This window comes from Caloenas nicobarica, chromosome 24 (genome assembly GCF_036013445.1).
Source record: "Caloenas nicobarica isolate bCalNic1 chromosome 24, bCalNic1.hap1, whole genome shotgun sequence".
In the NCBI taxonomy this organism is placed as follows: domain Eukaryota; kingdom Metazoa; phylum Chordata; class Aves; order Columbiformes; family Columbidae; genus Caloenas; species Caloenas nicobarica.
In genome coordinates, this window is record NC_088268.1 from 876,564 (window position 1) to 903,208 (window position 26,645).

General features: G+C 49.5%; 5 protein-coding genes across 5 annotated transcripts; 2 read left to right on the forward strand and 3 right to left on the reverse strand.

Annotated features, from left to right (window-relative positions):
* Nucleotides 1-1,717: 1,717 nt before the first annotated feature.
* Nucleotides 1,718-2,475, reverse strand: LOC135997919 (feather keratin Cos1-2-like). The gene is made up of 2 exons (XM_065650846.1): nucleotides 2,344-2,475; nucleotides 1,718-2,044 (listed from the first exon to the last, which is right to left on the reverse strand). The coding sequence occupies exons 1-2, from the start codon at nucleotides 2,473-2,475 to the stop codon at nucleotides 1,718-1,720; spliced, it is 459 nt and encodes a 152-aa protein (XP_065506918.1).
* Nucleotides 2,476-15,523: 13,048 nt separating this feature from the next.
* LOC135997957 (feather keratin Cos1-2-like) lies at nucleotides 15,524-16,274 on the reverse strand. The gene is made up of 2 exons (XM_065650930.1): nucleotides 16,143-16,274; nucleotides 15,524-15,850 (listed from the first exon to the last, which is right to left on the reverse strand). The coding sequence occupies exons 1-2, from the start codon at nucleotides 16,272-16,274 to the stop codon at nucleotides 15,524-15,526; spliced, it is 459 nt and encodes a 152-aa protein (XP_065507002.1).
* Nucleotides 16,275-17,350: 1,076 nt separating this feature from the next.
* Nucleotides 17,351-18,103, forward strand: LOC135998003 (feather keratin Cos1-1/Cos1-3/Cos2-1-like). The gene is made up of 2 exons (XM_065651020.1): nucleotides 17,351-17,482; nucleotides 17,777-18,103. The coding sequence occupies exons 1-2, from the start codon at nucleotides 17,351-17,353 to the stop codon at nucleotides 18,101-18,103; spliced, it is 459 nt and encodes a 152-aa protein (XP_065507092.1).
* Nucleotides 18,104-23,007: 4,904 nt separating this feature from the next.
* LOC135998292 (feather keratin Cos1-2-like) lies at nucleotides 23,008-23,770 on the reverse strand (the record flags this gene model as incomplete). The annotated part of the gene is made up of 2 exons (XM_065651448.1): nucleotides 23,008-23,334; nucleotides 23,630-23,770. Coding segments are annotated over 2 exons (468 nt in total), but the record flags the coding sequence as incomplete, so codon positions are not given.
* Nucleotides 23,771-24,814: 1,044 nt separating this feature from the next.
* On the forward strand, nucleotides 24,815-25,580 carry LOC135998017 (feather keratin Cos1-2-like). Its single transcript, XM_065651043.1, has 2 exons — nucleotides 24,815-24,958; nucleotides 25,254-25,580. Exons 1-2 carry the CDS (start codon nucleotides 24,827-24,829, stop codon nucleotides 25,578-25,580), a joined length of 459 nt encoding a protein of 152 aa, XP_065507115.1. The 5' UTR covers nucleotides 24,815-24,826.
* The last annotated feature ends 1,065 nt before the right edge of the window (nucleotides 25,581-26,645 follow it).

A 26,645-nucleotide genomic window follows, 5' to 3' on the forward strand; every position in this document is an offset into this window, starting at 1 on the left:
TATATTGGAGGCAGTGAATAGCAAAGATGGACATGAACTTTGAACTTCTTCACTAGAAGGATAGTCACAATCAAGAGAAATGAGAACCCCCAAAGGGTGAGTCAGCAGGTCCATATGTGGCTTCCCTTTAGGGTGGCAGACACGTGTACCAGGAGGAGTGTCTTCATTGCCTAGGTCTTCTCAGGGACAGCTCTATTGTGCATGGATAAGCTCCATGCTGGGGTAAATTGCCCGGGACAAGGGCAGAGCAGGGCCATGGCACCATGCTGTGGGATTGCTTTCCTGGGTTTAGGACCATTACTCATTCCCCCTGTGTAACTGCCCAGACTGGTGCTGTTCCCAGCAGAGCACGATGTGGGGAGAAGTGTCTTATCATGGGGGCACAGCCCTGCACTTTGATGTGCCCATGTGGTTCCCAGGTGTGTGCAGGGTCTCTTACAGGACAGCTCTCCAAGGGTCAGGGACTGCACTGCTGGGAAGACCCTGGCCTGCAAGTGAGGAGCAGTGGTGACATGAGCAAAGTTCAGGCTGGCCCTGCCTCAGAGCTCTTGGGGGAGCCTGGGAAGCTGAGTACCGGCAGGGTCATTGCAAGAGTTTCAGCTGCGCTTGGGCTGGTGCCTGGCCTGTCCACTGCAAATGCCCAGCACCCAGTGAGATGGATAATGGTGGTGTCTCTGCCCTGAAGTGTGGGCAGGATGAACATGAGGGGGACCTCACATGGTCCATGGGGTGCTGTGTGCTTCAGTAACAATTCTGATCCCAGCAGTGCTTTCAGGAATTCCTTTACTACACCCAGGAGGCCACAGGAGATGACATCCAGAATGATTTGTTCTCATCACTTTTACAGGGATGGAGGTGAGGCTGGCTGGTCTGTAGTGTCCTGGGTCATCAACTGGACACTTTTGAGATTTAGGCAGACAGGGTTCTGGGTCATCTTGTCTAGCCTGTGCTTTCGCCAAGAAGCGTGCATCCAGGTGATCCTTGTGCTCCCTTCCTATCTTGGTGTTCTATGATGATGATGCAGATGTATGTCTAGAGACCAACTGGGCCCTGCCACATGCTGAAGGACTATATGAGGTTCCTCTGTCTCATCTCTCTATGCCCATGTGTGTTGGCCATGCACAATAGATCAGGTTGTGGAGGGGAATAAATGAGAGAAACGAGGGTGTGGATTGCCCTACGGAATTGTTTCCCAGCCCCACTCCTGCCATCCTTTGGAGCCCTTTCCTCACCTAAAGCCATTGCCTGTGGAGTAGCCATGAATGTCTTCCTCAGCTACAAGGGAAAAGGCATAAAACAAAATCCACCACAGGGAGTTCCACCTGAACCTTCCTTCTCCTTTTTCCCAGAAAAGACTGGAAGAGTTGCCTCAGAACGAAGAAGGACTCAGAGGCCCAGACTTGGATGCAGCACAACTTTAATAAGTCTTAAGAAGAAAAGGAGGTGGCTCACAGGGAGCACCATGGGCAGCCACAAGGATGTGGTGAAACTCCTGCAGAATGTCTGTCTGCCTGGCCTGCAGAGAGAGGGAGGCCAACAGGTCCCACCTAGGCTGGCCTTGGGAGACAGAAACAGCAGAACAAAGAGAGAAAAACACAAGTGGCAGAAGGAAACATTGGTTCAAAGCTCTGAATGCAATGCCGTGAAGCACTGTCTCCTTTTACTGACCATGTTCCAAGGTCTTCAGAGGTTCTTGCCCAAGGACATTGCAACAGCTTTAGCAGGGTTGGCATCTGCTGCCACAGTACCGGCTGGTAATGCAGGAGAGGTCAAAGCCCCCAGAGTTGATGGGAACTCCCTCAGAGCTGAGGATGCTGCCAACAGCAGCGGAGGTGGAGGAGCCCACAACGGTGTTCTGCGGGAAGGAGCTGAGGATGGGGCCGGGCAGAGTCACAATCACTGGGGAGGGCTGGATGACGACATTGGAGCTCTGGCACTGCCTGACACAGGGCTCATTGCAGCTGTTGGCCAGTGGGGTTGGGCCACAGGGCTGGCAGGGCATGCACGGGTTGCAGCAGGACATGTCTCTGGGACAGAGGTTCACCTGGGAGACAGCGTAGGAGGAAGCAGAGCATGCAGGGCTGATCATGAGAAGCAGCAATATACCCAACCACAGTGGAGCCAAGACACCTCCTGGCCCAGCATACACTGCCCAGCTCAAATCCCAGGAGCCACCTCCACTACATCCCAGGCTCTCCCTGCAGAAGACCTTCTCTCCCCTTCCATGTCCCATGAGAAGTAGCTCTGTCCCCAGGGCCAGGACAGACCCTATCAGCTGAGACACACATAGAGGAAAGACACCTGATCCAGAAGCAGGAGGAGGAGAAGAGGCTTCAGACTCACCTGATTCCCAAGGAGAAGGAGACGAGAGAAGTGGATGAGAGAGCAGAGGGTTGGGCTGCCTTTTATAGGAGTCCTGCAGTGCCTCAGGCCCAGGCATCCTTTGTGGAAGTAATAATTTTCTGACAAGCTCATGCTGGATGTAAAACACGCCAGCTAATGGTATGGGCTGTGTCCTGGTTTCCTGCAGTGTCGCCTTTTCATTTCCTGGCTTCTGCCACATTCTTTCCTAGTTTCTGCCACGTGCTTTCCTATATGAAGGCTTCTTCTTTAAGTGCCAGGATGAAAGGCCCTAGGATTTCTAGAGCAGACAGACGTCAGCACAGGCAGAAGTGTCAGCCCAAGTGCTGGTAGCATCCTGTGCAGACAGGTGATGTATACCCGGGTCATTCCTGTGGGCTTCTTTGTGGCAAAGTTGTCCGGAAATGGGCAACGTTTTTGTGTTCCACAACCGTTTCCCAAGTGCTGCCATATGGGAGGACATGCTACATCCTTTTCTCTTGTCATCCCACCTCCCTCTGATGGTTGCTCATTGTTTCGCATGGGTGGGCCTCTACTGGTAGGGTTGGAAACTATATCAACACTAACAATGCTTTAAGGACAATTTTGCTGGACTCTTTTGCCTCATCCTTTCTCTGTGTAGTCTCCACAGGTCCTCAGGCAACACCAGGAGCTTGTGCTGAGCCTGTTTTTCCCCTGTGGTACTTGACACTTATTCTGCCATTGTAGTCCCTAGCATCTCCTCAGTGAATTCCCCAGTTGCTGATGTTTTCGTGGCTTTCTGTGAGCATACCGATTTTTGCATGGTTCCCTGCAGACCTGCATGAGCACACCTGTCTCAGTCTGTGCCTGTGTGACCCTCATCCTGAGGGAATGTGCGGGTCACAGCTGGGAACTGTTTCCTGGTGTGTCCATGGGCACTGTACAGCAACAGATTGCCCTTGCCAGAAGGAGCCCATCTGCAGCTGAATGGTGGTGCCTTTGTCCTGGCAGAGAGATGCTCAGGGAACTGAAATGCAGTCTCTGCCTCCTGCATCCTCCATTTCTTTTTTTATGGATAGGGAGAAAGGCTGAAGAAGCCTGCCTTCCCTGACAGCTCATCAGCCGGGTGTTGAGTGAGACAGGGACTGAGAACTTGAACCAGAGGGGTATTGCACTAAAAGGACAGTTCAGAATTTGCCGTGCTGTGAGATGGAGGATATTTGTACCAGCCCAACTTAGAGGCAGAGTAGCTGAGAGCTGCCCCCTTCCCTTTGCTGGATTTGCTTTGATCATTGCCAATTGGTGCTGCTGGGAGGCTTCAGCCGGTGCCATCTCCCCTTCCCATGGGTGCAGCTTTGAAGCTTTAGTTCTTGTTCTCAGCACCAACCTGAGTTACTAGTCTAGCGGTGACACTTTTGTGCCTGTGTCTGGAAAAGGACTCCACTGATCTCAGTTTGGACCTTTACAAGAGACCTTTCCCAGCGAGGTCTGAGGCATGTTTCATCTCTATGAACACACCTGGTTATGTCTGGACTTTGTTGAACTCTCATTTTCGTCACGAGACAGTCTTCAACTCACTGATGCGCTGTTCTTGTTTAACCCAGCCTTCAGCAAAGCACCACATAGCCCCGCCCTCACTCCTCCCAATTTGGATGGTGTGGAGAATCAGAAGGTTAAAAGAGAGAAAAATCATGGGTGGAGATAAAGACAGTCAAAAAAGAATTACAAGAAAACAAAGGAAAAAAATGACAAAAAAATAAAGGAAAATAAAATTAAGAAAATCAAGTGATGCAAAAGAAAATTATCACTCACCACAAACTGCCAGTCTCCAAGAAACTGTAGTACCTCCAACTTCATGGCAACAGTTTTATAGTGGAACATGACATTATACAGTATGGAATATCCCTTTGGTCAGTTGGAGTCAGTTGTCCCAGCTGTGCTGCATCCCAACATCTTGTGCACCCCCAGGCTACTCATTACCCAGACTATCTAAGGAGCAGAAGATGCTTTGATCCTCTCTGTGTGTAAGCACTGCTCAGCAATAGCTCAAACATCCCTGTATTATCAACAGTATTTTCAGCACATATCCAGAACACAGCCACATACAAGCTACTCTGTAGAATCTTAACCCTGTCCCAGGCAAAACCAGTACATGCATTGACTTGCCTTTCCAGCTTGACCCCAGACATATCTGAGACTGGAGCCTGAGCCAGAACACAAGCGGGACGACTGGAAACTGTGCACACTTGCAGACCTATGTTCTTCTTGGGATTTTGGAAAAGCTGGGATAGCTCTCATGTCCGGCGTGTGCAGTGGCTGTGCAAAACAGAATGCAAAAATTGCAACCCTGCCCTCCATAAAAGCAATTTTACTCCTTCAGGGACCTGCTGAGCAGAATCCTTTGGGAAAGTTCCCTGGGGGTTGAAGAGGCCCAGGGGTAATGTGAAATACCGCAGTTAAGATCCAATGATAACAACATTAAAGGAATAACCAGAATAAGCTCCATCTGTTCCAGTTTCTGCAAGATCTACCAAGGACATTAGATGTCTGTTGGTTTGGAACATTTATTCCAAGTTATGAAGTGAGAGCAATAATAACATTTTTCTTAGGATTATTGAAAGCTATATCTGTCCCGTAATGAAGCCTGGACTGGTCATTTTCTGTTTACATTTTTATTCACCTAATTCTGCTTCACAATCTGTTGGACCCACTCTATCGGGCTTATGTGGCAAGGTTTTGGTAGTGTTGTCCCAAAACCAGGGTTCTTTACCCGGCGTGCATGCAAATGAGCCAAATTTAGCACAGAGAGATGAGATATTGTTTCTTACACAGTTGCGCAAGCCTGGATGCTGGAATAAAGCCAGCATACCAGAAAGAAAAGTAACAGCCGTTATACAAAACCTTACCACTACATTCACACCCTCAGGGCAAGTCCTAAGAGCCAATTGCTTACACATTTGCATATTGCATTACATAATCCTTTGAGTGTATAATGAGCAACGTTCAGATGAAGGACACTTTATCCAACAGTCTCGTGATATGTGTTAAAAGAGGACTAAACAAATTGCACAGGCTTCAAAATATCTAAAGCTTCAAGGTCAGTAGTGTCTGCATTTTCTGATTAGGCATTTTGCAGGCCAGCTTTATCTTTCTCAGAGGAGCAGCCTGCAATTTCTGGCAGGATTCGTTCTTTTAAGTTGTAATGACTACAGTAGTGGGGGGAGGAAGGTTGCAGAGTTGGTCTCTGTGAAAAGAATCCAGGGGATGCTGTGACGGACGCACCTGAGTACACCAACAAGTCCATAAGTAGCATGGCAAAGTGCTTTAACCTGGTCGGGTTGGAGTGTGACAGATTCACTTGTTCCTCCCCACATGAAGAGAAGCTGCCATATTCATGTATACTGTGGTTAAGTTACAAAAGACATACCCATCATTAACCAATTGACATGATAAATGCTTTCTGACCACCTGCAAAACGAGGGGATGTTTTTCAAGTTTTAGATTTTTCTGCATGACAAGAGGGAGACAGAAGATTAAGTGATACATTGTTTAGAAGCAGAGTGCTTAGTTTATATTTAACTAATAATTAATAGGTGTATTGTAAGTAGGAAACTAAACAATTATAACTAACATCATCAACTATTTCTTGGTATAGATGTATTTTATGCCAAAATTTTCAAAAATTGTAATACATATGTAATAATTATGTGAATATAAGCAATGCAAGAGCATCCAGTCCTTGGAGCACTTATGGAGAATGATCCCCAGAGCTCCACAGTGCTGATAAAATAAAGAATGCCGCTTAACAGTATAATTGACTCTGCTGTTAAGTTTATTTCTCCGTTTCACACAATCAAACCAGCAGCAGGTGGGTTCAGGTTTCAAAGGAGGGAAAGGCCTGAGCTGCAGCTGGGCCAAGAACTCCTTTTAGGAAACCCACAAGGAAGCAGAACGACACACTAAACACCAAGAAGTTGTGGCTGCAAGGAGTCTCATGCAGACCTTTCCCACTATGTGTGATTTGACTATGAGCCAACCACTTTATTCCATAAATATGACAGCCTGGGTGAGCCTACTTGAACTCTGCCTACTAGACAAGCGTGGCTGTATGCCAATGATCTTTTACTAGTCACAGGCCACTGGATGAGCTCAATTAAAGTTTAATATTAATAGTTTGCCTTAAAGAAGTACATTTTAAACAGAATGAATCCCTTAGAATTATAAGGGCGTGTGATTTTTAGTACCCTGTCTGCTTAGCATTACTTAGTAGATCAATTTGCTGAAATTGTAAACTGCATGTTGTAAAGTTCTGCTGACGTTTACCGAACTTGTGGCTACTTGAGCAAAACAGAGCATCTACAGACCCTCAACACCACCTGCAAAATAAGGCCTGTTTTGTACCCTATTGAGCAAAACAGGATCCACTCAAGCAAAATGATGCCCTCAAGGCTGGCACAAAGCAGCTACAATCAAAAACACCTGCAGCTAAGCAAGGTTAGGGTCTGTCTGAAGACAGTGAAAGGATCTGGTGAGAAGCAAGAAGACCCCAGATTCAAATATTACTCTTGGACTGAACCATCATGTGAGGCCCAGGTAAACAGACTGTGAGGGTAGAATTACCCAGGGACTTCTATGCTCAGTTCAGCATCTCTTCCAAGAGAATAAGTTAAATGAACCTTCCGCAAGTCAAGTCTGTTTTGCCTGTGACAGTAATTGGTAAGTAATTCCCCTGTCCTTATCTTGACCATCAAGCTTTTTCAGCTTGCTTTCTCCTCTTGTCTTGTTAAAGAGGAAGAGGTAGAGAGCAAACAGCGGAGGGGTTGCCTGGAAGCCATCCAAGGCTTTGGTTTTGGAGCAACTATGGTAATTAGAAGTACCATGAGTGTTTGTAATTTACACATTTGGCACTGCTGGATCAGTGCCTCCTGAAGGATGCTCATAGGTGTTTTGCTGGACTGCAGCATGGCCCTGCGGAGGATACGTTCAGCAACCACTGTAGGGATGGTGGACAACTGAATTAAAGGTCCCAGCGAACCACAGCAGGTCCAGTGTGGATCCTGTGCATGGGCCGCAGTTCTTCCTTTCACTGTGACCTCCTCTCAGAAAAATCTTGTTTCCCTCTTTAGACTCATTAAACTCTGCTGTATCAGAAGCCACTGACTCTCTCCAGTCCTTTCTCTCTGAATGCTCTCTAAAGCTGTCCAGGGAGAAAGGAGATATGCTGGCAGGGAACAAATGGGTGAGCAGGTGGACTCTTTCTCATTCCTAGAGGAATGGGAGGGCAGGACGCACTGTCTGTGGGTGTCCTTCAGTCCCTGTCCATAGGAGCTGAGGATAACATCTCCGGCTGCTCCACAGCCAGTGACCACCAGCCCTTCCCTTGCTGTATCTCTGTCCAGAAATATTCCCCTTTGCCTCTGAGCATGCCCTAAGGATGCTGATACCAACTTGTGCTGTCATCATAGGGGGACTCCATTGCTGCAGGAGGCCCTGGCAGGTCAGCAGCCCCACACGCACTCAGGGCCATTCCTGTTGCTTTGGAAGGCGCTGTGCTGGTGCAGAAGGCTCCGACAGAAGATTGCAACGAGGATGGAAGGAGTGGATGTTAGCAGAAATCACCTTGGCTAGAGCCCAGATCCTCCTCCTCGGCTTCCCACCAGTCTTGAGGAGGGTGCATGGAATACATCCAAGGGCAAGGATCACAAGGGCAAGTCCCCTCTTTTTCCTTCGCACCCACACAGTGCCCTGTGCGGGCCCAGCGGCTCATTACACAGGTTTACATGGCCAAGGTGTCTTGCAGACGCACATCCCAACTCCGTTCAGGCAGTCATCTCCAGGACAAAAGGTTATTCACACGGGCCTGCAAGATGACACAGATGAGTAATTTGACAGTTCCTCCATGGTACTATAGAGAGAGCACAGATCAGTAGATTTACCATGCTCTGTCTTTGCAGCTCATAGATAAGTTCAATCCCATTCTAAGGTGCAGGGGAAGAACAGTTCCATTATAGAAGCTCCTTCAACACCTTCTCCATTTCCATGCGGCACAAAATCCAGACACTCAAAGGAAGAGGATTTTAATTGGCAGATCTCTGGGTGCACAGGAAAAATGGAGGTGCCAGGGGAGAAATGAGGATGCTTACCAGTGCTCAGCCTTGCACAGCAGTGTGTCCTCGCAGGATGCCAAGAGAGGAGAACTGTACTGTGCCCCTCTTGCCAGCTCCCTTCTCTTCTGAAGTCTATAGATCACAGGGAACAGCCTTTGGTACTTCCACCTAAGAAATTTGGGACTAGAAAGACAGCCAAGATCTTGTGCACTGACCTATCTGTGGAACATTCAGAGTGGATAGGCAAGAAAAGAGAGGTGATAATGGCCCAGTGGTTGGGAAAAGGCACACAGGTGAAGAGTGTCTGACACTAGTAAGGGAGCAAGTATTCTGATGTGACATCATTGGTAGCAGAGGTAGAAAGAGCTGAATAAAGCAGGTCGTCAGGACAACATGTCCTATTCACAACTTTCCTCCCACATGACCTTCAGGGTCTCCTTGTTCATCAGAGACTATGTCATCAGTGTTTGTGTGCTGCCCTCTGCCCATGGCTGTAAACCTGCAACTAGTTCCCAGGTACACAAGTGCAAAGAGCAATTGACATCATTGCCCACCATCCTCTGAGGGGAATAATAGTAAGAAAAAGACAATGCTCATGGTGGCACAGATACAAAGAAAAAAAAAAAGAAAAAGCATGTAAACAGCAAACACGCATGGCACTTCTAATTACCATAACTGTTATAAAACCAAGAAGACGGTCACTGTGTGGCTTCCAGGCACCCACACAGCTGTATGCCTTCTCCCTCGTCTATGGGACAGGAGAAGAATGTAAGGTAAAAATGGTCATGGATCCATGACAAGGCAGGGGAATTGCTTACCAATTAACATCAGAGGGAAAAACAGACATGACTTAGGGGAGATTCATTTAACTTATTACCAAGAAAAATACAACAGGATCGTGAGAAACAGCAAAACTTACTAAAATTACTAAACTACCTTTACCACTTCACAAACAATTTTTCATAGACTCAACTTCCCTCCTTCATTCCAGGTTTCTTTATTTGTTCCACTCTTAAACAAAAGAGTGGGATGAAAAGGAGGGAGTTGCAGTCAGAGCACAACAGTTTCTTACTGGACAAGGAGAGACTTTGCCTGACCTGCTCATGAAAATATGTCAGTTCTCTGGTGGTTTCCCCTAACTCACATGTCCCTGCAGCCACAGATACAGCTGATGGGCCCTCAGGCTCAGTTTTTAATGGGACACATGGAAGACCTGGTACTTGAAAACCAAAGGAGTTTGACTCAAAACTGTTTGACTCCACATGATCCACCCAGAGATTTTGTCCTTCATCTCACAGCAGGGTCACACCTGGAACCCTGTCCCTTTAGTCCAATACCCATTTGGTGAGAGCTGTTGGTCCCTGCCTCACTGAGCAAAAGGCTGATGAGCTGCAAAATGTATCTGGTGTTGGCATGGATATGAGGAGCCTGTGTCCCACCCCAGTCACCAGCAACACTGCATCAGCAGTGCATCACCACATAGATAATGGCCTGCACAGGCAGGCAAGGTTTCTTGGCATTTCTCCCTGTTGTAAAGGAAAAAAGGGAGGGTGCAGGAGGCAGAGACTGCATTTCAGTTCCCTGAGCCTCTCTCAGCCAGGACAAAGGCACCACCATTCAGCTGCAGATGGGCTCCTTCTGGCAAGAGCAACTTGATGCTTAACAGCGCTCTTGGACAAACCAGTGGAGAGTCCTCTGCTACGACCTGCACATGTCCACATGATAAGGGTCACACAGGTACAGAATGACACAGGTATGCTCATGCAGGCCTGCAGTAAACCATGCAAAAATCTTTATGCCCACAGAAAGACAGGAAAACATCAGCAACTGGGGAATTCTGCTGAAGAGATGCTGGGGATGACATATGACATAACCTCTCAAATGTGAGACCTAGTGAGTCTCGACATGAGAATGAGACCGTGCTCATTTCTAAACAACTTTGCCACAAAGAAGACCACGGGAATGACCCAGGTAATCATCACCTGCCTTCACGAGATGCTACCAGCACTTGGGCTGACACTTACGCCTGTGCTGATGTCTGTCCAGGCTGAAAGTGCTGAAGCCTTTCATTCCAGTACATACAGAAGCCTTCATATGGGAAAGCACATGGCAGAAGCCAAGAAATGAAAAGGCAGCAGTGCAGAAAACCAGGACACAGCCCATACCATTAGCTGATGTGTTTTACGTCCAGCATGAGCTTGGCAGAAAATTATTACTTCCACAAAGAGTGCCTGGGCCTGAGGCAGTGCAGGACTGCTATAAAAGGCAGCCCAACTCTCTGCTCTATCATCCACTTCTCTCACCTCCTGCTCCTTGGGAATCAGGTGAGTGTGAAGCCTCTTCTTGTGCTCCTTCTGGATCAGGTGTCTTTCCCCTATGTGTGTCTCAGCTGATAGGGTCTGTCCTGGCCCTGGGGATGGAGCTGCTTCTCATGGGACATGGAAGGGGAGAGAAGGTCTTCCACAGAGAGAGCCTGGGATGTAGTGGAGGTGGCTCCTGGTATCTGAGGTAGGCAGCATATGCTGTGCCAGGAGGTGCCTTGGCTCTTCTCTGGTTGGGCTCAGTGCTGCTTCTCATGATCTCTTTCTTCCTGCCCTCACCCCCAGGTGAACCTCTGTCTCAGAGACATGTCCTGCTGCAACCCGTGCGTGCCCTGCCAGCCCTGTGACCCAACCCCACTGGCCAACAGCTGCAATGAGCCCTGTGTCAGGCAGTGCCAGAGCTCCAATGTTGTCATTGAGCCCTCCCCAGTGATTGTGACTCTGCCCGGCCCCATCCTCAGCTCCTTCCCACAGAACACCGTTGTGGGCTCCTCCACCTCCGCTGCTGTTGGCAGCATCCTCAGCTCTGAGGGAGTTCCCATAAGCTCTGGGGGCTTTGACCTCTCCTGCATTACCAGCCGCTACTATGGCAACACATGTCAACCCAGGTAAAGCTCCTAGCAACATCCTTGGCCAAGAACCTCCCAACACCTTGGAAGCTGATCCCAACACCTTGGAACCTGATCCCAACACCTTGGAACATGAGATAGACCTCCATGGCATTGCACTCAGAGCTTTGAATCAATGTTTCCTTCTTCCACTTGTGTCTCTCTCTTTCCTTTTCTCTTTCTGTATCCCAAGGCCAGCCTAGTTGGCACCTGCTGACCTCCCTCCCTCTGTAGGGCAGGAAGACTGACTCCCTGCAGGAGTTTCACCATATACTTGTGGCTGCCAATGGTACTCTCTGTGAGCCACCACATTTTCGTCTTAAGACTAATACATCCAAGCCTGGTCCTCTGAGTCCTCCTTCGTTCTGAGGCTACACTTCCAGACTTCTGAGAGAAAAGGTGGAGGAATGGTAGGGTGGAACTCCCTGCAGTGGATTTTGTCACTTGGACACACAGCAAATTAATTATATGGTTTTATCGATTAACTGTTTGGTGTTGAGACTGAGGGATGTTCATCTTAATGGGTATCTCACCTTTCCTGACCTTGCTTGGGCAAAGACACTGGTATTTCTTACTGGACATTCTCTCCCCTGTGAAACTTGATGAAATCTCCAACCATGGTCTGTATTAGACTTAACAGATTCTTTGGGCATTTGAAGTAAGCAATCGAAAATGCAGTTAATAAACCAATGTACCCAGGAATTAAAAAATATGCAATTATGTGCAATGGGAATCAGCCATTTCATGGCAATGGTGAGTTCCAGCAGAGCAGAAATGTTGGTCAGAATTCTGCCAGGTCCTTTCTGTTCTACTCTACAGCCAACCTCAGCGCAGCTATGGTCAGACCCTTATCTGGGTTAAGCGGGTTCTCTCAGTCAGAAGCTAGGGATGGTTTTCCCTCTGACAGCAACAGATTAATAGATTTAATCCACTACAGCTTTGTCCTTCACTCTTGTCTGGGCAGCTGATTCCATCTCATCATGTACTGGGCCATGACAAAGGAGAACAAGATACTGTAACTGATCTCATCCTACTGGGCTTCCCATACCTCCCAAGGTGGGCACATGGCCCCATGTGCCATTATCTTCTCCATATATCTTTTAACTATTGTAGAGAATGGCCTCCATTTATAATCCTCCTCAGTTTTCCTGTTTAGAGATCTGATGAACTGTGGTGTCAATAATAATGGAGACTTTCCTTGTCCTGAGGAAAGTCTTTTGTGTTGCCTGGTGCCTGGCAGTCATTTTCATGTTTGCCTCTCTTCCTGGCTATCACTGAGTTCATGATCCTCTCAGTGATGTGATTCAGTCATGATGTCACAATATGCAAACCACTCTACTGCACCACTGTCATCACAAAGAAAATCCTCATGCCAAAGGAGTTTATATACATTGATACTGGCATATTTTGCAGAGAAAATACAATGCTGCATGGCCAATGTCCTCTTCATTTCCAAGACTTGTTCAACAAAAGACACATACTCTGCAGGCAGGGAATAGCAAAGAGGGACATGAACCTTTCAACTTCTTCTCTAGAAGGACAGTCACGATCAAGAGAAATGAGAATCCCCAAACTGTGAATCAGCAGGTCCATATGAGACTTTCATCTAGAGTGGCAGACCTATGTAGCCAAAGGAGTGTCTTGACTGTCTACGTCTTCTAGATGACAGCTCTCTTGTGCATGCACAGGCTCCATGCTGGGGTCCATTGCCTCGGTCCAGGGCAGAGTGGGTCCATGGCACCACGCTGGGGGCTTGCCTTCTGGGACTAAGGACCAGTACTCATCCTCCCAGTGTAACTGCCCAGACTGGTGCTCTTCCCTGCAGAGCCCCATGTGGGGAGAGGTGTCCTGCCATGAGGACACAGGCCTTCACTTCGGTGTAACCATGTGATTCCCAGGGGTGTGCAGGGTCTCTTACAGGACAGCTCTCCAAGGGCCAGGGGCTGCACTGCTGGGATGACCCTGGCCTGCAAGTGAGGAGCAGTGGTGAAATGAGCAGAGCTCGGGCTGGCCCTGCCTCAGAGCTCTTGAGGAAGTACAGGAAGCTGAAGTACCAGCAGGGTCAGCACTTGTGAGATGGATAATGGTGGTGTCTCTGCCCTGAAGTGTGGGCAGGACGAGATTGAGGGGAACCCCATGTTGTCCATGGGTTGCTGTGTGCCTGAGCCATCATTCTGAGCCCAACGGTGCCACCGAGTTGCTTTTCTGCACCCAGGACAACAGGGATATCAGAGGAAAGTCAGGATTTAGAGTAAAAGCCAGGGCGAAGGCCAAGGTCTGTAAAGATACTTTCCAATATCATTGAAAAATAGACCTAAATTTTGACATGAACAGTGAAAGCCCAAACTCAGGGAAGATGGACACCAGAAACAAGCCATGAGAAGGCAAGGGACCACTGGATTGTGGAGAGCCAAAGCTGCTGTGAGGATGCTCTGTACCCTGCTGCCATCTGCCCAGTAACCCTCCACTTATATAAGGTGGGGTGGTGGCCAGAAAATCGGTCTTTGAACACTGGGTGCTGTCCTGGAGCTGCAGTGACCCATAGGGTCTTTGAGTTCACAGGAAGTGGTGACTCCATTATGTAGCCTGAGTGTGGCTGATAGCAATCCTAACTTGCAAATTATATCAGCCCTGAACGGAGGGTCAACCTGCAGGATGACCTGGAGAAGCTGGTGGATTGGGCTACCAAGAACCTGATGAAGTTCAACAAGGGCAAGTGTAAAGACCTGCACCTGGGAAAATATAAACCAGGAGTGCAGCACAGGCTGGGATCTACCTGGCTGGGGAGCAGCTCTGTGGGAAGGGACCTGGGGGTCCTGGTGGACAACGAGCTCAATATTAGTGAACAATGTGCTGCTGCGGCAAAGGAGGCCAGCAGGATGCCTGGTTACATTTGCTAGGGCATCACCAATGGAGACAAAGAAGTCATAATGATGCTCTACTCAGAGCTTGTCAGGCCAAATCTTGAATACTGTGTTCAGCTTTGGTCTCCTCTATACGAAAAAATGTGGACAGGCCGGAAAGGGTCCAGAGAATGTCCACAAAGATGATCAAAGTACTAAGAAGATGCAATATAACAAAAGGCTAAGAGAACTGGGTTTGTTCAGCTTTGAGAAGCTATGGGGAGACCTCAGCACCATGCTCCAGTATTTTAAGAGTGCCTAGGAAGAAGATGGAGACTCCCTTTTTACAAGCAGTCACATGGAAAACATGAGGGGCAAAGGCTACAATGAACTCCTGGTAGGATTCTGATTGGACACAAGGTGGAAATTTTCCATGATGAGAGCAGGGAGACATTGGAGACATCTCCCCAGGGAGTGGAGGATTCTGAAATATTGGACACATCTAAGATTCAGCTGGACAGGGTGCTGGGCCATCTTGGCTAGCGTGTGCTTTGGCCTAGAAAGGTTGGTCGAGGAGATCCTTGTGCTCCCTTCCATCCTGGTGTTCTATGATGATGATGCAGATGTATGTCTAGAGAGCAGCTGGGCCCTGCCACATGCTGAAGGACTGTATGAGGCTCCTCCATCTCATCTTCCTGTGCCCATATGTGTTGGCCATGCACACTAGATCGGGTAAAGGAGAGAAATGAATGAGAGAGAAGAGAGTCTGGATTGTCCTCAGGAATTGTTGTTTCCCAGCCCCACTCCTGCCACCCTTTGAAGCCATTTCCTCACTTCTGGCCATTGGCTGTGGAGTGGCCATCAATGTCTTCCGCAGCTCCAAGGGAAAGTAAACAAAACAAACTGCAAAGCAGGTAGTCCCCCCATCCTCTTCTTCCAAATTTTTGCCTAATCGGACTGGCAGGGGTGCCTCAGAAGGAAGAAGGACTCAGAGGCCCAGGCTTGAATGCAGCACAACTTTATTGAGTCTCAAGAAGAAAAGGAGGTGGCTCACAGGGAGTACCATGGGCAGCCTCAAGGATGCAGTGAAACTCCTGCAGGGTGTTGGTCTGCCTGCCCTGCAGAGGGAAGGAGACCAACAGGTCCCAACTAGGCTGGCCTTGGGAGACAGAAAGAGCAGAGGAAAGAGAGAGAGAGAGAGGAGTGGAAGAAGGAAACATTGGTTCAAATCTCTGAATGCAATGCCATGGAGCTCTATCTCCTTTCAAGGACCATGTTCCGAGGTCTTGGGAGGTTCTCGCTCGAGAATGGTCCCAGCAGCTTTAGCAGGGTCGGCATCTGTTTCCGTAGTAGCGGCTGGTAATGCAGGAGAGGTCAAAGCCCCCAGAGTTGATGGGAACACCCTCAGAGCTGAGAATGCTGCCAACAGCAGCGGAGGTGGAGGAGCCCACAACGGTGTTCTGTGGGAAGGAGCTGAGGATGGGGCCGGGCAGGGTCACAATCACTGGGGAGGGCTGGATGACGATGTTGGAGCTCTGGCACTGCCTGACACAGGGCTCATTGCAGCTGTTGGCCAGCGGGGTTGGGCCACAGGGCTGGCAGGGCACACATGGGTTGCAGCAGGACATGTCTCTGGGACAGACGTTCACCTGGGAGACAACATAGGAGAAAGCAGAGTAATGTGGCAGATGGGAAGCAGCACTGCACCCAAACACAGCGGAGCCAAGGCACCTCCCGGCACAGCATACGCTGCCCAGCTCAAATCCTAGGAGCCACCTCCACTACATCCCAGGCTCTCCCTGCAGAAGACCTTCTCTCCCCTTCCCTGTCCCATGAGAAGCAGCTCCCACTCCAGGGCCGGGACAGACCGTATCAGCTGAGACACACATTAAGGAAAGACACCTGATCCAGAAGCAGGAGGAGAAGAGGCTTCACACTCACCTGATTCCCAAGAAGCAGGAGGCGAGAGAAGTGGATGATAGAGCAGAGAGTTGGGCTGTCTTTTATAGGAGTCCTGCACTGCCTCAGGCCCAGGCAGCCTTTGTCGAAATAATAATTTTCTGACAAGCTCATGTTGAATGCAAATCATGCCCGCTAATGGTATGGGCTGCGTCCTGGTTTCCTGCACTGCTGCCTTTTCATTTCCTGGCGTCTGCCACATGATTTCCCATATGAATGCTTCTCTAAGTGTTGGAATGAAAGGCCCCAGGATTTTCAGAGCAGACACACATCAGCGCAGGCGTAACTGTTCAGCCCAAGGACTGGTGGCATCCTGTGCAGGCAGGTGATGATTACCTGGGTGATTCCTGTGGTCTTCTTTATGGCAAAGTTCTCCGGAAATGGGTAACGCTTTAATGTTTCACATCCGTTTCCCATGTGCTGCCATTTGGGACAACGTGACATATCCTTTTCCCTTTTCAAGTCATTTCTCTCTGATGATTGCTCATAGTTTCACACAGGTGGGTCACTGCTGGGAGGGATTGACAATATAGCAACAGTGCTCGCAGGACAATTTGGTTGGGCTCCTTTGCCTCATCCCCTCTCTGTGCACTTGCCACAGGTCCTCAGGAAACAGCAGGAGCATGTCTGAGCCCTGGGTTTTCTATGGAATATTTTATATCCACGCAGTGCTCATGGATACACTAGGGAGAGCCTCTCACTGGGACCTGCACATGTCCTTATGATGAGGGTCACACAGGTACAGAGTGACACAGATGTGTTCATGCAGGCCTGCAGGAAACCATGCAAAAATCTTTATGCCCCCAGAAAGACAGGAAAACATCAGCAACTGGGGACTCTGCTGAGGAGATTCCAGGGACCACATATGAAATGACCTCTCAAATGTGACCCTTGGGCATCTGGACCTGAACATGACACTGTTGCTCATTTCCTAAAAACTTTGCCACAAAGGAGTCCACAGGAATGACCAAGGTTCATATCACCTGACTGCACAGGATGCCTCCAGCACTTGCGCTAAAGCTTATACCTGCTCTCACATGTGTCTCCTCTGGGAAACCCCAGGTCTTTCATCTCAGCACAGAGAGAAGCCTTCATATGGGAAATCACATGGCAGACGCCAGGAAATGAAAAGGTGACAGTGCAGGAAACTAGGAAACATCTTACATTAGCTGGTGTGTTTTACATTCAACATGAGCTTGTCAGAAAATTATTACTTCCACAAAGGCTGCCTGGGCCTGAGGCAGTGCAGGACTGCTATAAAAGGCAACCCAACTCTCTGCTCTCTCATCCACTTCTCTCACCTCCTTCTCCTTGGGAATCTGGTGAGTGTGAAGCCTCTTCTCCTCCTCCTGCTTCTGGATCGAGTGTCTTTCCTCAATGTGTGTCTCAGCTGATAGGGTCGGTCTTGGCCCTGGGATAGGACCTGCTTCCCATGGGAGAGGGAAGAGAAGGTCTTCTGCAGAGAGAGCCTGGGATGTAGTGGAGGTAGCTCCTGGCATTTGAGCTGGGTAGCGTATGCTGTGCCAGGAGGTGCCTTGGCTTCACTGTGGTTGGGTGCAGTGCTGCTTCTCATGAGCAACCTCTCATGCTCTACTTCCTCCTATGCTGTCTCCCAGGTGAACGTCTGTCCCAGAGACATGTCCTGCTGCAACCCGTGTGTGCCCTGCCAGCCCTGTGGCCCAACCCCACTGGCCAACAGCTGCAATGAGCCCTGTGTCAGGCAGTGCCAGAGCTCCAACGTCGTCATCCAGCCCTCCCCAGTGATTGTGACCCTGCCCGGCCCCATCCTCAGCTCCTTCCCACAGAACACCGTTGTGGGCTCCTCCACCTCTGCTGCTATTGGCAGCATCCTCAGCTCTGAGGGAGTTCCCATCAACTCTGGAGGCTTTGACCTCTCCTGCATTACCAGCCGCTACTACGGAAACAGATGCCGACCCTGCTAAAGCTGCTGGGACCATTCTCGAGCGAGAACCTCCCAAGACCTCGGAACATGGTCCTTGAAAGGAGATAGAGCTCCATGGCATTGCATTCAGAGCTTTGAACCAATGTTTCCTTCTTCCGCTCGTCTCTCTCATTCTTTCCTCAGCTGTTTCTGTCTCCCAAGGCCAGCCTAGTTGGGACCTGTTGGTCTCCTTCCCTCTGCAGGGCAGGCAGACCAACACCCTGCAGGAGTTTCACCAAATCCTTGTGGCTCCCCCTGATACTCCCTGTGAGCCACCTCCTTTTCTTCTTAAGACTTATTAAAGTTGTGCTGCATCCAAGCCTGGGCCTCCAAGTTCTCCTTTGTTCTGAGGCAACTCTTCCGGTCGGGTTAGGGAAAAATGTGGAGGAAGGGTAGGGTGGGGCTCCCTGCAGTGGATTTTGTCACTTGGACACACAGCAAATTAGTTACATGGTTTTATCAATTAACTGCCTGGAGTTGAGCCTGAGCGATGTTCAGCTTAGTGGGTGTTTCTCCCTTCCTGACCTTGCTTGGGCAAAAACACTGGTATTTCTTACCGGACATTCTCTCCGCTGTCACACTCGATGAAATCTCCAACCGTGGTCTGTATTAGACTTAACAGGTACTTTGGACATTTGAAGGAAGCAATTAAAAGGAAGCAATTAATAAACCAATGCACCCAGGAATTACAACACATCCAATTATGTGCAATGGGAGTCTGCCATTCCATGGCAATGGTGAGTTCCAGCAGAGCAGAAATGTTAGTCAGAACTCTGCCAAGTCCTTTCTGCTCTGGTCCACATCCGCACCTGAACCCTGGTATGGTCAGACCTTTATCTGGGTTAAGTGGGTTCTCTCAGTCAGAAACCAGGCCTGGTTTCTCCATCTGAGAGCAACAGAAATAATATATTTAACCCACCACATCTTTGCTCCTTCACTCTTGTCCGTGTTCTGATTACTTCTGGTCATGTACTGGGCCATGGCAAAGGAGAACAAGACACCTGTAATTGATCTCATTCCCCTGGGCTTCCCATCCCTCAAAAAGTGGGCACATGGCCCCATGTGCCATTATCTTCTCCATGTACCTTCTAACCCTGATGGAGAATGGCCTCCATTCTTTATCCTCCTCAGGTTTCAGTTGTGGAGACCTGGTATACCATCACTGTTGTGTGAAAAATAATGGAGACTTTCCTTGTCCTGAGAAAAATCTTTTGTGTTGCCTGCTGGCTGGCACAGTCATTCTCATTTTTGCTGTCTTCCTGGTTATCACTGAGCTCATGATCTTCTCAGTGATGTCTTTTAATTGCAATGTCACTGTACACGAAGTTCTCCATTCCAACACTCCCATGAGAAAGAAAAATCTGTTTCTTGTAAGCCCTAGTAGCATGGACATTTGGATGCTGGTCATCTTCACACAGGTAGCACTTCCACTGACCGGCCATTCCACAACAAAAAAACCCATGGCTGGGATCCAGTCCCCCAGACTCAGCCTTCACTGATCCTATCCAGGAGCTACCACCACTCCTGTGAATGTGTCTAATTGGACCAAAGGGCTGGAGAACCTGTCCTCTGAGGGAAGACTGAAGGATATAGGCCTTTTGTTCTGGGAGAATAGAAGGCTTGGGGGGACCTCATCATAGCATTCGTGTACTTAAAGGGTATCTAGAAAGAGGACAGATGCTCCCTCATCACAAGGAGCCAGGTAGAGAAGGCAAAGGCCAATGAGTAAATATGTGACTGGGAGGGGTTTCATTCTGAGAGAAGAAATATTTTTTTTTTCCCATTAGGAACAATCCTTCACAGGAATGACTTCCAGGGATGTGGTAGAGTCCCTGTCACTGGAAGTTTCCGATGTATGATAGGACAGAGTGGTGCATAATCACGCGTAGTCTCTCCTTTTCATGAAAGATTGGACCAAATGATCTTTCAAGGTCCCTTTCAATATAAAATATTCTATAATTCTATGACCTCCCAGTGATGTGCTTCAATCATGATGTCACAATATGCAAACCACTCTGCTGCACCACTGTCATCACAAAGAAAATCCTCATGCCAAAGGAGTTTATATACATTGATACTGGCATATTTTGCAGAGAAAATAGAATGCTGCATGGCCAATGTCCTCTTCATTTCCAAGACTTGTTCAACAAAAGACACATACTCTGCAGGCAGGGAATAGCAAAGAGGGACATGAACCTTTCAACTTCTTCTCTAGAAGGACAGTCACGATCAAGAGAAATGAGAATCCCCAAACTGTGAATCAGCAGGTCCATATGAGACTTTCATCTAGAGTGGCAGATATATGTAGCCAAAGGAGTGTCTTGACTGTCTACGTCTTCTAGATGACAGCTCTCTTGTGCATGCACAGGCTCCATGCTGGGGTCCATTGCCTGGGCCCAAGGCAGAGTGGGTCCATGGCACCACGCTGGGGGCTTGCCTTCTGGGACTAAGGACCGGTACTCATCCTCCCAGTGTAACTCCCCAGACTGGTGCTCTTCCCTGCAGACCCCCATGTGGGGAGAGGTGTCCTGCCATGAGGACACAGGCCTTCACTTCGGTGTAACCATGTGATTCCCAGGGGTGTGCAGGGTCTCTTACAGGACAGCTCTCCAAGGGCCAGGGGCTGCACTGCTGGGATGACCCTGGCCTGCAAGTGAGGAGCAGTGGTGACATGAGCAGAGCTCGGGCTGGCCCTGCCTCAGAGCTCTTGAGGAAGTACAGGAAGCTGAAGTACCAGCAGGGGCAGCACTTGTGTTTCAGCTGCGCTTGGGTTGGTGCTTGTCCTATCCGCTGCAAGTGCCCAGCATCCCGTGAGATGGATAATGGTGGTGTCTCTGCCCTGAAGTGTGGGCAGGAAGAGCTTGAGGGGAACCCCATGTTGTCCATGGGTCACTGTGTGCCTGAGCCATCATTTTGAGCCCAACGGTGCCACCGAGTTGCTTTTCTGCACCCAGGACAACAGGGATATCAAAGGAAAGTCAGGATTTAGAGTAAAAGCCAGGGCGAAGGCCAAGGTCTGTAAAGATACTTTCCAATATCATTGAAAAATAGACCTAAATTTTGACATGAACAGTGAAAGCCCAAACTCAGGGAAGATGGACACCAGAAACAAGCCATGAGAAGGCAAGGGACCACTGGATCGTGGAGAGCCAAAGCTGCTGTGAGGATGCTCTGTACCCTGCTGCCATCTGCCCAGTAACCCTCCACTTATAAAAGGTGGGGTGGTGGCCAGAAAATCGGTCTTTGAACACTGGGTGCTGTCCTGGAGCTGCAGTGACCCATAGGGTCTTTGAGTTCACAGGAAGTGGTGACTCCATTATGTAGCCTGAGTGTGGCTGATAGCAATCCTAACTTGCAAATTATATCAGCCCTGAACGGAGGGTCAACCTGCAGGATGACCTGGAGAAGCTGGCGGATTGGGCTACCAAGAACCTGATGAAGTTCAACAAGGACAAGTGTAAGGACCTGCACCTGGGAAAATATAAACCAGGAGTGCAGCACAGGCTGGGATCTACCTGGCTGGGGAGCAGCTCTGTGGGAAGGGACCTGGGGGTCCTGGTGGACAACGAGCTCAATATTAGTGAACAATGTGCTGCTGCGGCAAAGGAGGCCAGCAGGATGCCTGGTTACATTTGCTAGGGCATCACCAATGGAGACAAAGAAGTCATAATGATGCTCTACTCAGAGCTTGTCAGGCCAAATCTTGAATACTGTGTTCAGCTTTGGTCTCCTCTATACGAAAAAATGTGGACAGGCCGGAAAGGGTCCAGAGAATGTCCACAAAGATGATCAAAGTACTAAGAAGATGCAATATAACAAAAGGCTAAGAGAACTGGGTTTGTTCAGCTTTGAGAAGCTATGGGGAGACCTCAGCACCATGCTCCAGTATTTAAAGAGTGCCTAGAAAGAAGATGGAGACTCCCTTTTTACAAGCAGTCACATGGAAAACATGAGAGGCAAAGGCTACAATGAACTCCTGGTAGGATTCTGATTGGACACAAGGTGGAAATTTTCCATGATGAGAGCAGGGAGATATTGGAGACATCTCCCCAGGGAAGTGGAGGATTCTGAAATATTGGACACATCTAAGATTCAGCTGGACAGGGTGCTGGGCCATCTTGGCTAGCGTGTGCTTTGGCCTAGAAAGGTTGGTCGTGGAGATCCTCGTGCTCCCTTCCATCCTGGTGTTCTATGATGATGATGCAGATGTATGTCTAGAGAGCAGCTGGGCCCTGCCACATGCTGAAGGACTGTATGAGGCTCCTCCATCTCATCTTCCTGTGCCCATATGTGTTGGCCATGCACACTAGATCGGGTAAAGGAGAGAAAGGAATGAGAGAGAAGAGAGTCTGGATTGTCCTCAGGAATTGTTGTTTCCCAGCCCCACTCCTGCCACCCTTTGAAGCCATTTCCTCACTTCTGGCCATTGGCTGTGGAGTGGCCATGAATATCTTCCGCAGCTCCAAGGGAAAGTAAACAAAACAAACTGCAAAGCAGGTAGTCCCCCCATCCTCTTCTTCCAAATTTTTGCCTAATCGGACTGGCAGGGGTGCCTCAGAAGGAAGAAGGACTCAGAGGCCCAGGCTTGAATGCAGCACAACTTTATTGAGTCTCAAGAAGAAAAGGAGGTGGCTCACAGGGAGTACCATGGGCAGCCACAAGGATGCAGTGAAACTCCTGCAGGGTGTCGGTCTGCCTGCCCTGCAGAGGTAAGGAGACCAACAGGTCCCAACTAGGCTGGCCTTGGGAGACAGAAAGAGCAGAGGAAAGAATGAGAGAGAGAGGAGTGGAAGAAGGAAACATTGGTTCAAAGCTCTGAATGCAATGCCATGGAGCTCTATCTCCTTTCAAGGACCATGTTCTGAGGTCTTGGGAGGTTCTCGCTCGAGAATGGTCCCAGCAGCTTTAGCAGGGTCGGCATCTGTTTCCGTAGTAGTGGCTGGTAATGCAGGAGAGGTCAAAGCCCCCAGAGTTGATGGGAACTCCCTCAGAGCTGAGGATGCTGCCAACAGCAGCGGAGGTGGAGGAGCCCACAACGGTGTTCTGTGGGAAGGAGCTGAGGATGGGGCCGGGCAGGGTCACGATCACTGGGGAGGGCTGGATGACGATGTTGGAGCTCTGGCACTGCCTGACACAGGGCTCATTGCAGCTGTTGGCCAGTGGGGTTGGGCCGCAGGGCTGGCAGGGCACGCACGGGTTGCAGCAGGACATGTCTCTGGGACACACGTTCACCTGGGAGACAGCATAGGAGAAAACAGAGCGTGAGGGGTTGATCATGAGAAGCAGCACTGCACCAAAACACAGTGGAGCCAAGACACCTCCTGGCCCAGCATACACTGCCCAGCTCAAATCCCAGGAGCCACCTCCACTATGTTCCAGCCTCTCTCTGCAGAAGACCTTCTCTCCCCTTCCCTGTCCCATGAGAAGCAGCTCCCACCCAGGGCCAGGACAGACCGTATCAGCTGAGACACACATTGAGGAAAGACACCTGATCCAGAAGCAGGAGGAGAAGAGGCTTCAGACTCACCTGGTTCCCAAGAAGCAGGAGGCAAGAGAAGTGGATGAGAGAGCAGAGAGTTGGGTTGCCTTTTATAGGAGTCCTGCACTGCCTCAGGCCCAGGCATCTTTTGTGGAAGTAATAATTTTCTGACAAGCCAATGTTGAATGTAAGTCACGCCAGCTAATGGTATGGGCTGTGTCCTGGTTTCCTGTACTGCCACCTTTTCATTTCCTGGATTCTGCCACGTTCTCTCCGATATGGAGGCTCCTGTAAATGCTGGGGTGAAAGGCCCCAGGATTTCCAGAGCAGACACACATCAGTGTAGACATAAGTGCCAGCCCATGTCCTGTTGACATCCTGTGCAGGCAGGTGATGTGCATCTTTGTTATTCATGTGAGATTCTTTGTGGCAGAAATGTCCAGAAATGGGGAATGCTTTTATGTTTCACATGTGTTTCCCAAGGACTGCCATTTGGGACAACTTGCCATATCCTTTTCTCTTTTAAACCCACCTCTCTCTGACGGTTGCTCATTCTTTCACACAGGTGGGTCACTGCTGGGAGGGACTGACAATATAGCAACAGTGCTCGCAGGACAATTTGGTTGGGCTCCTTTGCCTCATCTCCTCTGTGCACTCGCCACAGGTCCTGAGGAAACAACAGGAGCCTGTCTGAGCCCTGCTTTTTCTATGGAATATTTTATCTTCACCCAGTGCTCATGGATACACCAGTGGAGAGTCCCCCGCTCTGACCTGCACATTTCCTCATGATGAGGGTCACGCAGGCACAGAGTGACACAGGTGTGTTCATGCAGGCCTGCAGGAAACCATGCAAACATCTTTATGCTCACAGAAAGACAGGAAAACACCAGCAACTGGGGACTCTGCTGAGGAGATTCCGGGACATATGAAATAACCTCTCAGATGTGATCCTTGGGCATCTGGACATGAACATGACAGTGTTGCCCATTTCCTAACAACTTTGACACAAAAGAGCCCACAGGAAGGACCCAGGTGCACATCACCTGTCTGCACAGGATTCCACAAGCTGAGGCTTCTGCCTGCACTGACATGTGTCCCCCCTGGAAATCCTTGGTCCTTTCATCCCTCAACTTACAGAAGCCTTCGTATGGGAAAGCACGTGGCAGACGCCAGGAAATGAAAAGGAGGCAGTGCAGAAAACTAGGACACAGCTCATACCATTAGCTGCTGTGTTTTACATTCAACATGAACTTGTCAGAAAATTATTACTTCCACAAAGAATGCGTGGGCCTGAGGCAGTGCAGGACTCCTATAAAGGGCAACCCAACTCTCTGCTCTCTTATCCACTTTTCTCACCTCCTTCTCCTTGGGAATCAGGTGAGTCTGAAGCCTCTTCTCCTCCTCCTGCAAGAACAGGTGTCTTTCCTCTATGTGTGTCTCGGCTGACAGGGTCTGTCCTGGCCCTGGGTGGGAGCTGCTTCTCATGGGAGAGGGAAGGGAAGAGAAGGTCATCTGCAGAGAGAGCCTGGGATGTAGTGGAGGTGGCTCACGAGATTTGAGCTGGGCAGCGTATGCTGGGCCAGGAGGTCCCTTGGCTCCACTGTGTTTGGGTGCAGTGCTGCTTCTCATGATCAACCCCTCACGCTCTGCTTTCTCCTATGCTGTCTCCCAGGTGAACGTCTGTCCCAGAGACATGTCCTGCTGCAACCCATGTGTGCCTTGCCAGCCCTGCGGCCCAACCCCACTGGCCAACAGCTGCAATGAGCCCTGTGTCAGGCAGTGCCAGAGCTCCAACATCGTCATCCAGCCCTCCCCAGTGATTGTGACCCTGCCCGGCCCCATCCTCAGCTCCTTCCCACAGAACACCGTTGTGGGCTCCTCCACCTCTGCTGCTGTTGGCAGCATCCTCAGCTCTGAGGGAGTTCCCATCAACTCTGGGGGCTTTGACCTCTCCTGCATTACCAGCCGCTACTATGGAAACAGATGTCAGCCCTGCTAAAGCTGCTGGGACCATTCTCGAGCGAGAACCTCCCAAGACCTTGGAACATGGTCCTTGAAAGGAGATAGAGCTTCACAATGTTGCATTCAGAGCTTTGAACCAATGTTTCCTTCTTCCACTCCTCTCTCTCTCTCTCTCTTTCCTCTGCTCTTTCTGTCTCCCAAGGCCAGCCTAGTTGGGACCTGTTGGTCTCCTTACCTCTGCAGGGCAGGCAGACCGACACCCTGCAGGAGTTTCACTGCATCCTTGTGGCTGCCCGTGGTACTCCCTGTGAGCCACCTCCTTTTCTTCTTGAGTCTCAATAAAGTTGTGCTGCATTCAAGCCTGGGCCTTTTATCCTCCTTTGTTTTGAGGCAAGTCTTCCAGTCTTCTCAGGGAAAAAGCTGGAGGAAGGGGAGGATGGGACTCTCTGCAGTGGATTTTGGGTTTTACCTTTTCCCTTGGAGGTGCGGAAGACATTGATGGCTACTCAACAGCCAATGGCCTGAATTGAGGAAATGGCTCCATAGGGTGGCAGGAGTGGGCCTGGGAAATAGCAATTCCTGTTTAGAGCCCACAGCCTCATCTCTCCCCTTCCTTTCCCTCTGTCACCTGACCTAGTGTTCATGGCTAGCAACATATGGACACAGGCAGATGAGATAGGTACCTCATACAGTCCTTTAACTCCTGGCAGGGCTCAGCTTCTCTGCAGATGAGAAGGATTGATGTAAATCACAAGTTAGCACTAGTATCAGCCACACTGAGGCTACACAATGTGAACCAAACCTCCTTTTGGGCCACCACAGCTCCAGGACTGTTCCCAGTTTCCAAGGACACATTTTCTAGCTATCATCCCACTATTTATAGGCGGAGGGTGACTGGGCAGATAGCAGCATTGTACAGAGCACCCTCACAGCAACTTCGGCTCTCCGAGTCCAGTGACCCACCTGCCTCCTCATGGTTTGTTTCAGTTGTCCATCTCCCCTGAGTTTGTGCAAATGACGTTTGGCTTCACTGTTCATGTCAACGGTTAGGTGTGTTTTTCAATGATACTTGAGAATACCTTTATAGACCTTGGCCTCCAGC

Bases quoted from the DNA above. Each gene is read 5' to 3' on its own strand.
- LOC135997919 (XM_065650846.1), bottom strand. From the start codon at position 2,475: ATGAGCTTGTCAGAAAATTATTACTTCCACAAAGGATGCCTGGGCCTG. The intron at 2,045-2,343 runs GTGAGTCTGAAG...GCTGTCTCCCAG, and splicing joins TCCTTCTCCTTGGGAATCAG to GTGAACCTCTGTCCCAGAGA.
- LOC135997957 (XM_065650930.1), bottom strand. From the start codon at position 16,274: ATGAGCTTGTCAGAAAATTATTATTTCGACAAAGGCTGCCTGGGCCTG. The intron at 15,851-16,142 runs GTGAGTGTGAAG...GTTGTCTCCCAG, and splicing joins TCCTGCTTCTTGGGAATCAG to GTGAACGTCTGTCCCAGAGA.
- LOC135998003 (XM_065651020.1), top strand. From the start codon at position 17,351: ATGAGCTTGTCAGAAAATTATTACTTCCACAAAGGCTGCCTGGGCCTG. The intron at 17,483-17,776 runs GTGAGTGTGAAG...GCTGTCTCCCAG, and splicing joins TCCTTCTCCTTGGGAATCTG to GTGAACGTCTGTCCCAGAGA.
- LOC135998017 (XM_065651043.1), top strand. From the start codon at position 24,827: ATGAACTTGTCAGAAAATTATTACTTCCACAAAGAATGCGTGGGCCTG. The intron at 24,959-25,253 runs GTGAGTCTGAAG...GCTGTCTCCCAG, and splicing joins TCCTTCTCCTTGGGAATCAG to GTGAACGTCTGTCCCAGAGA.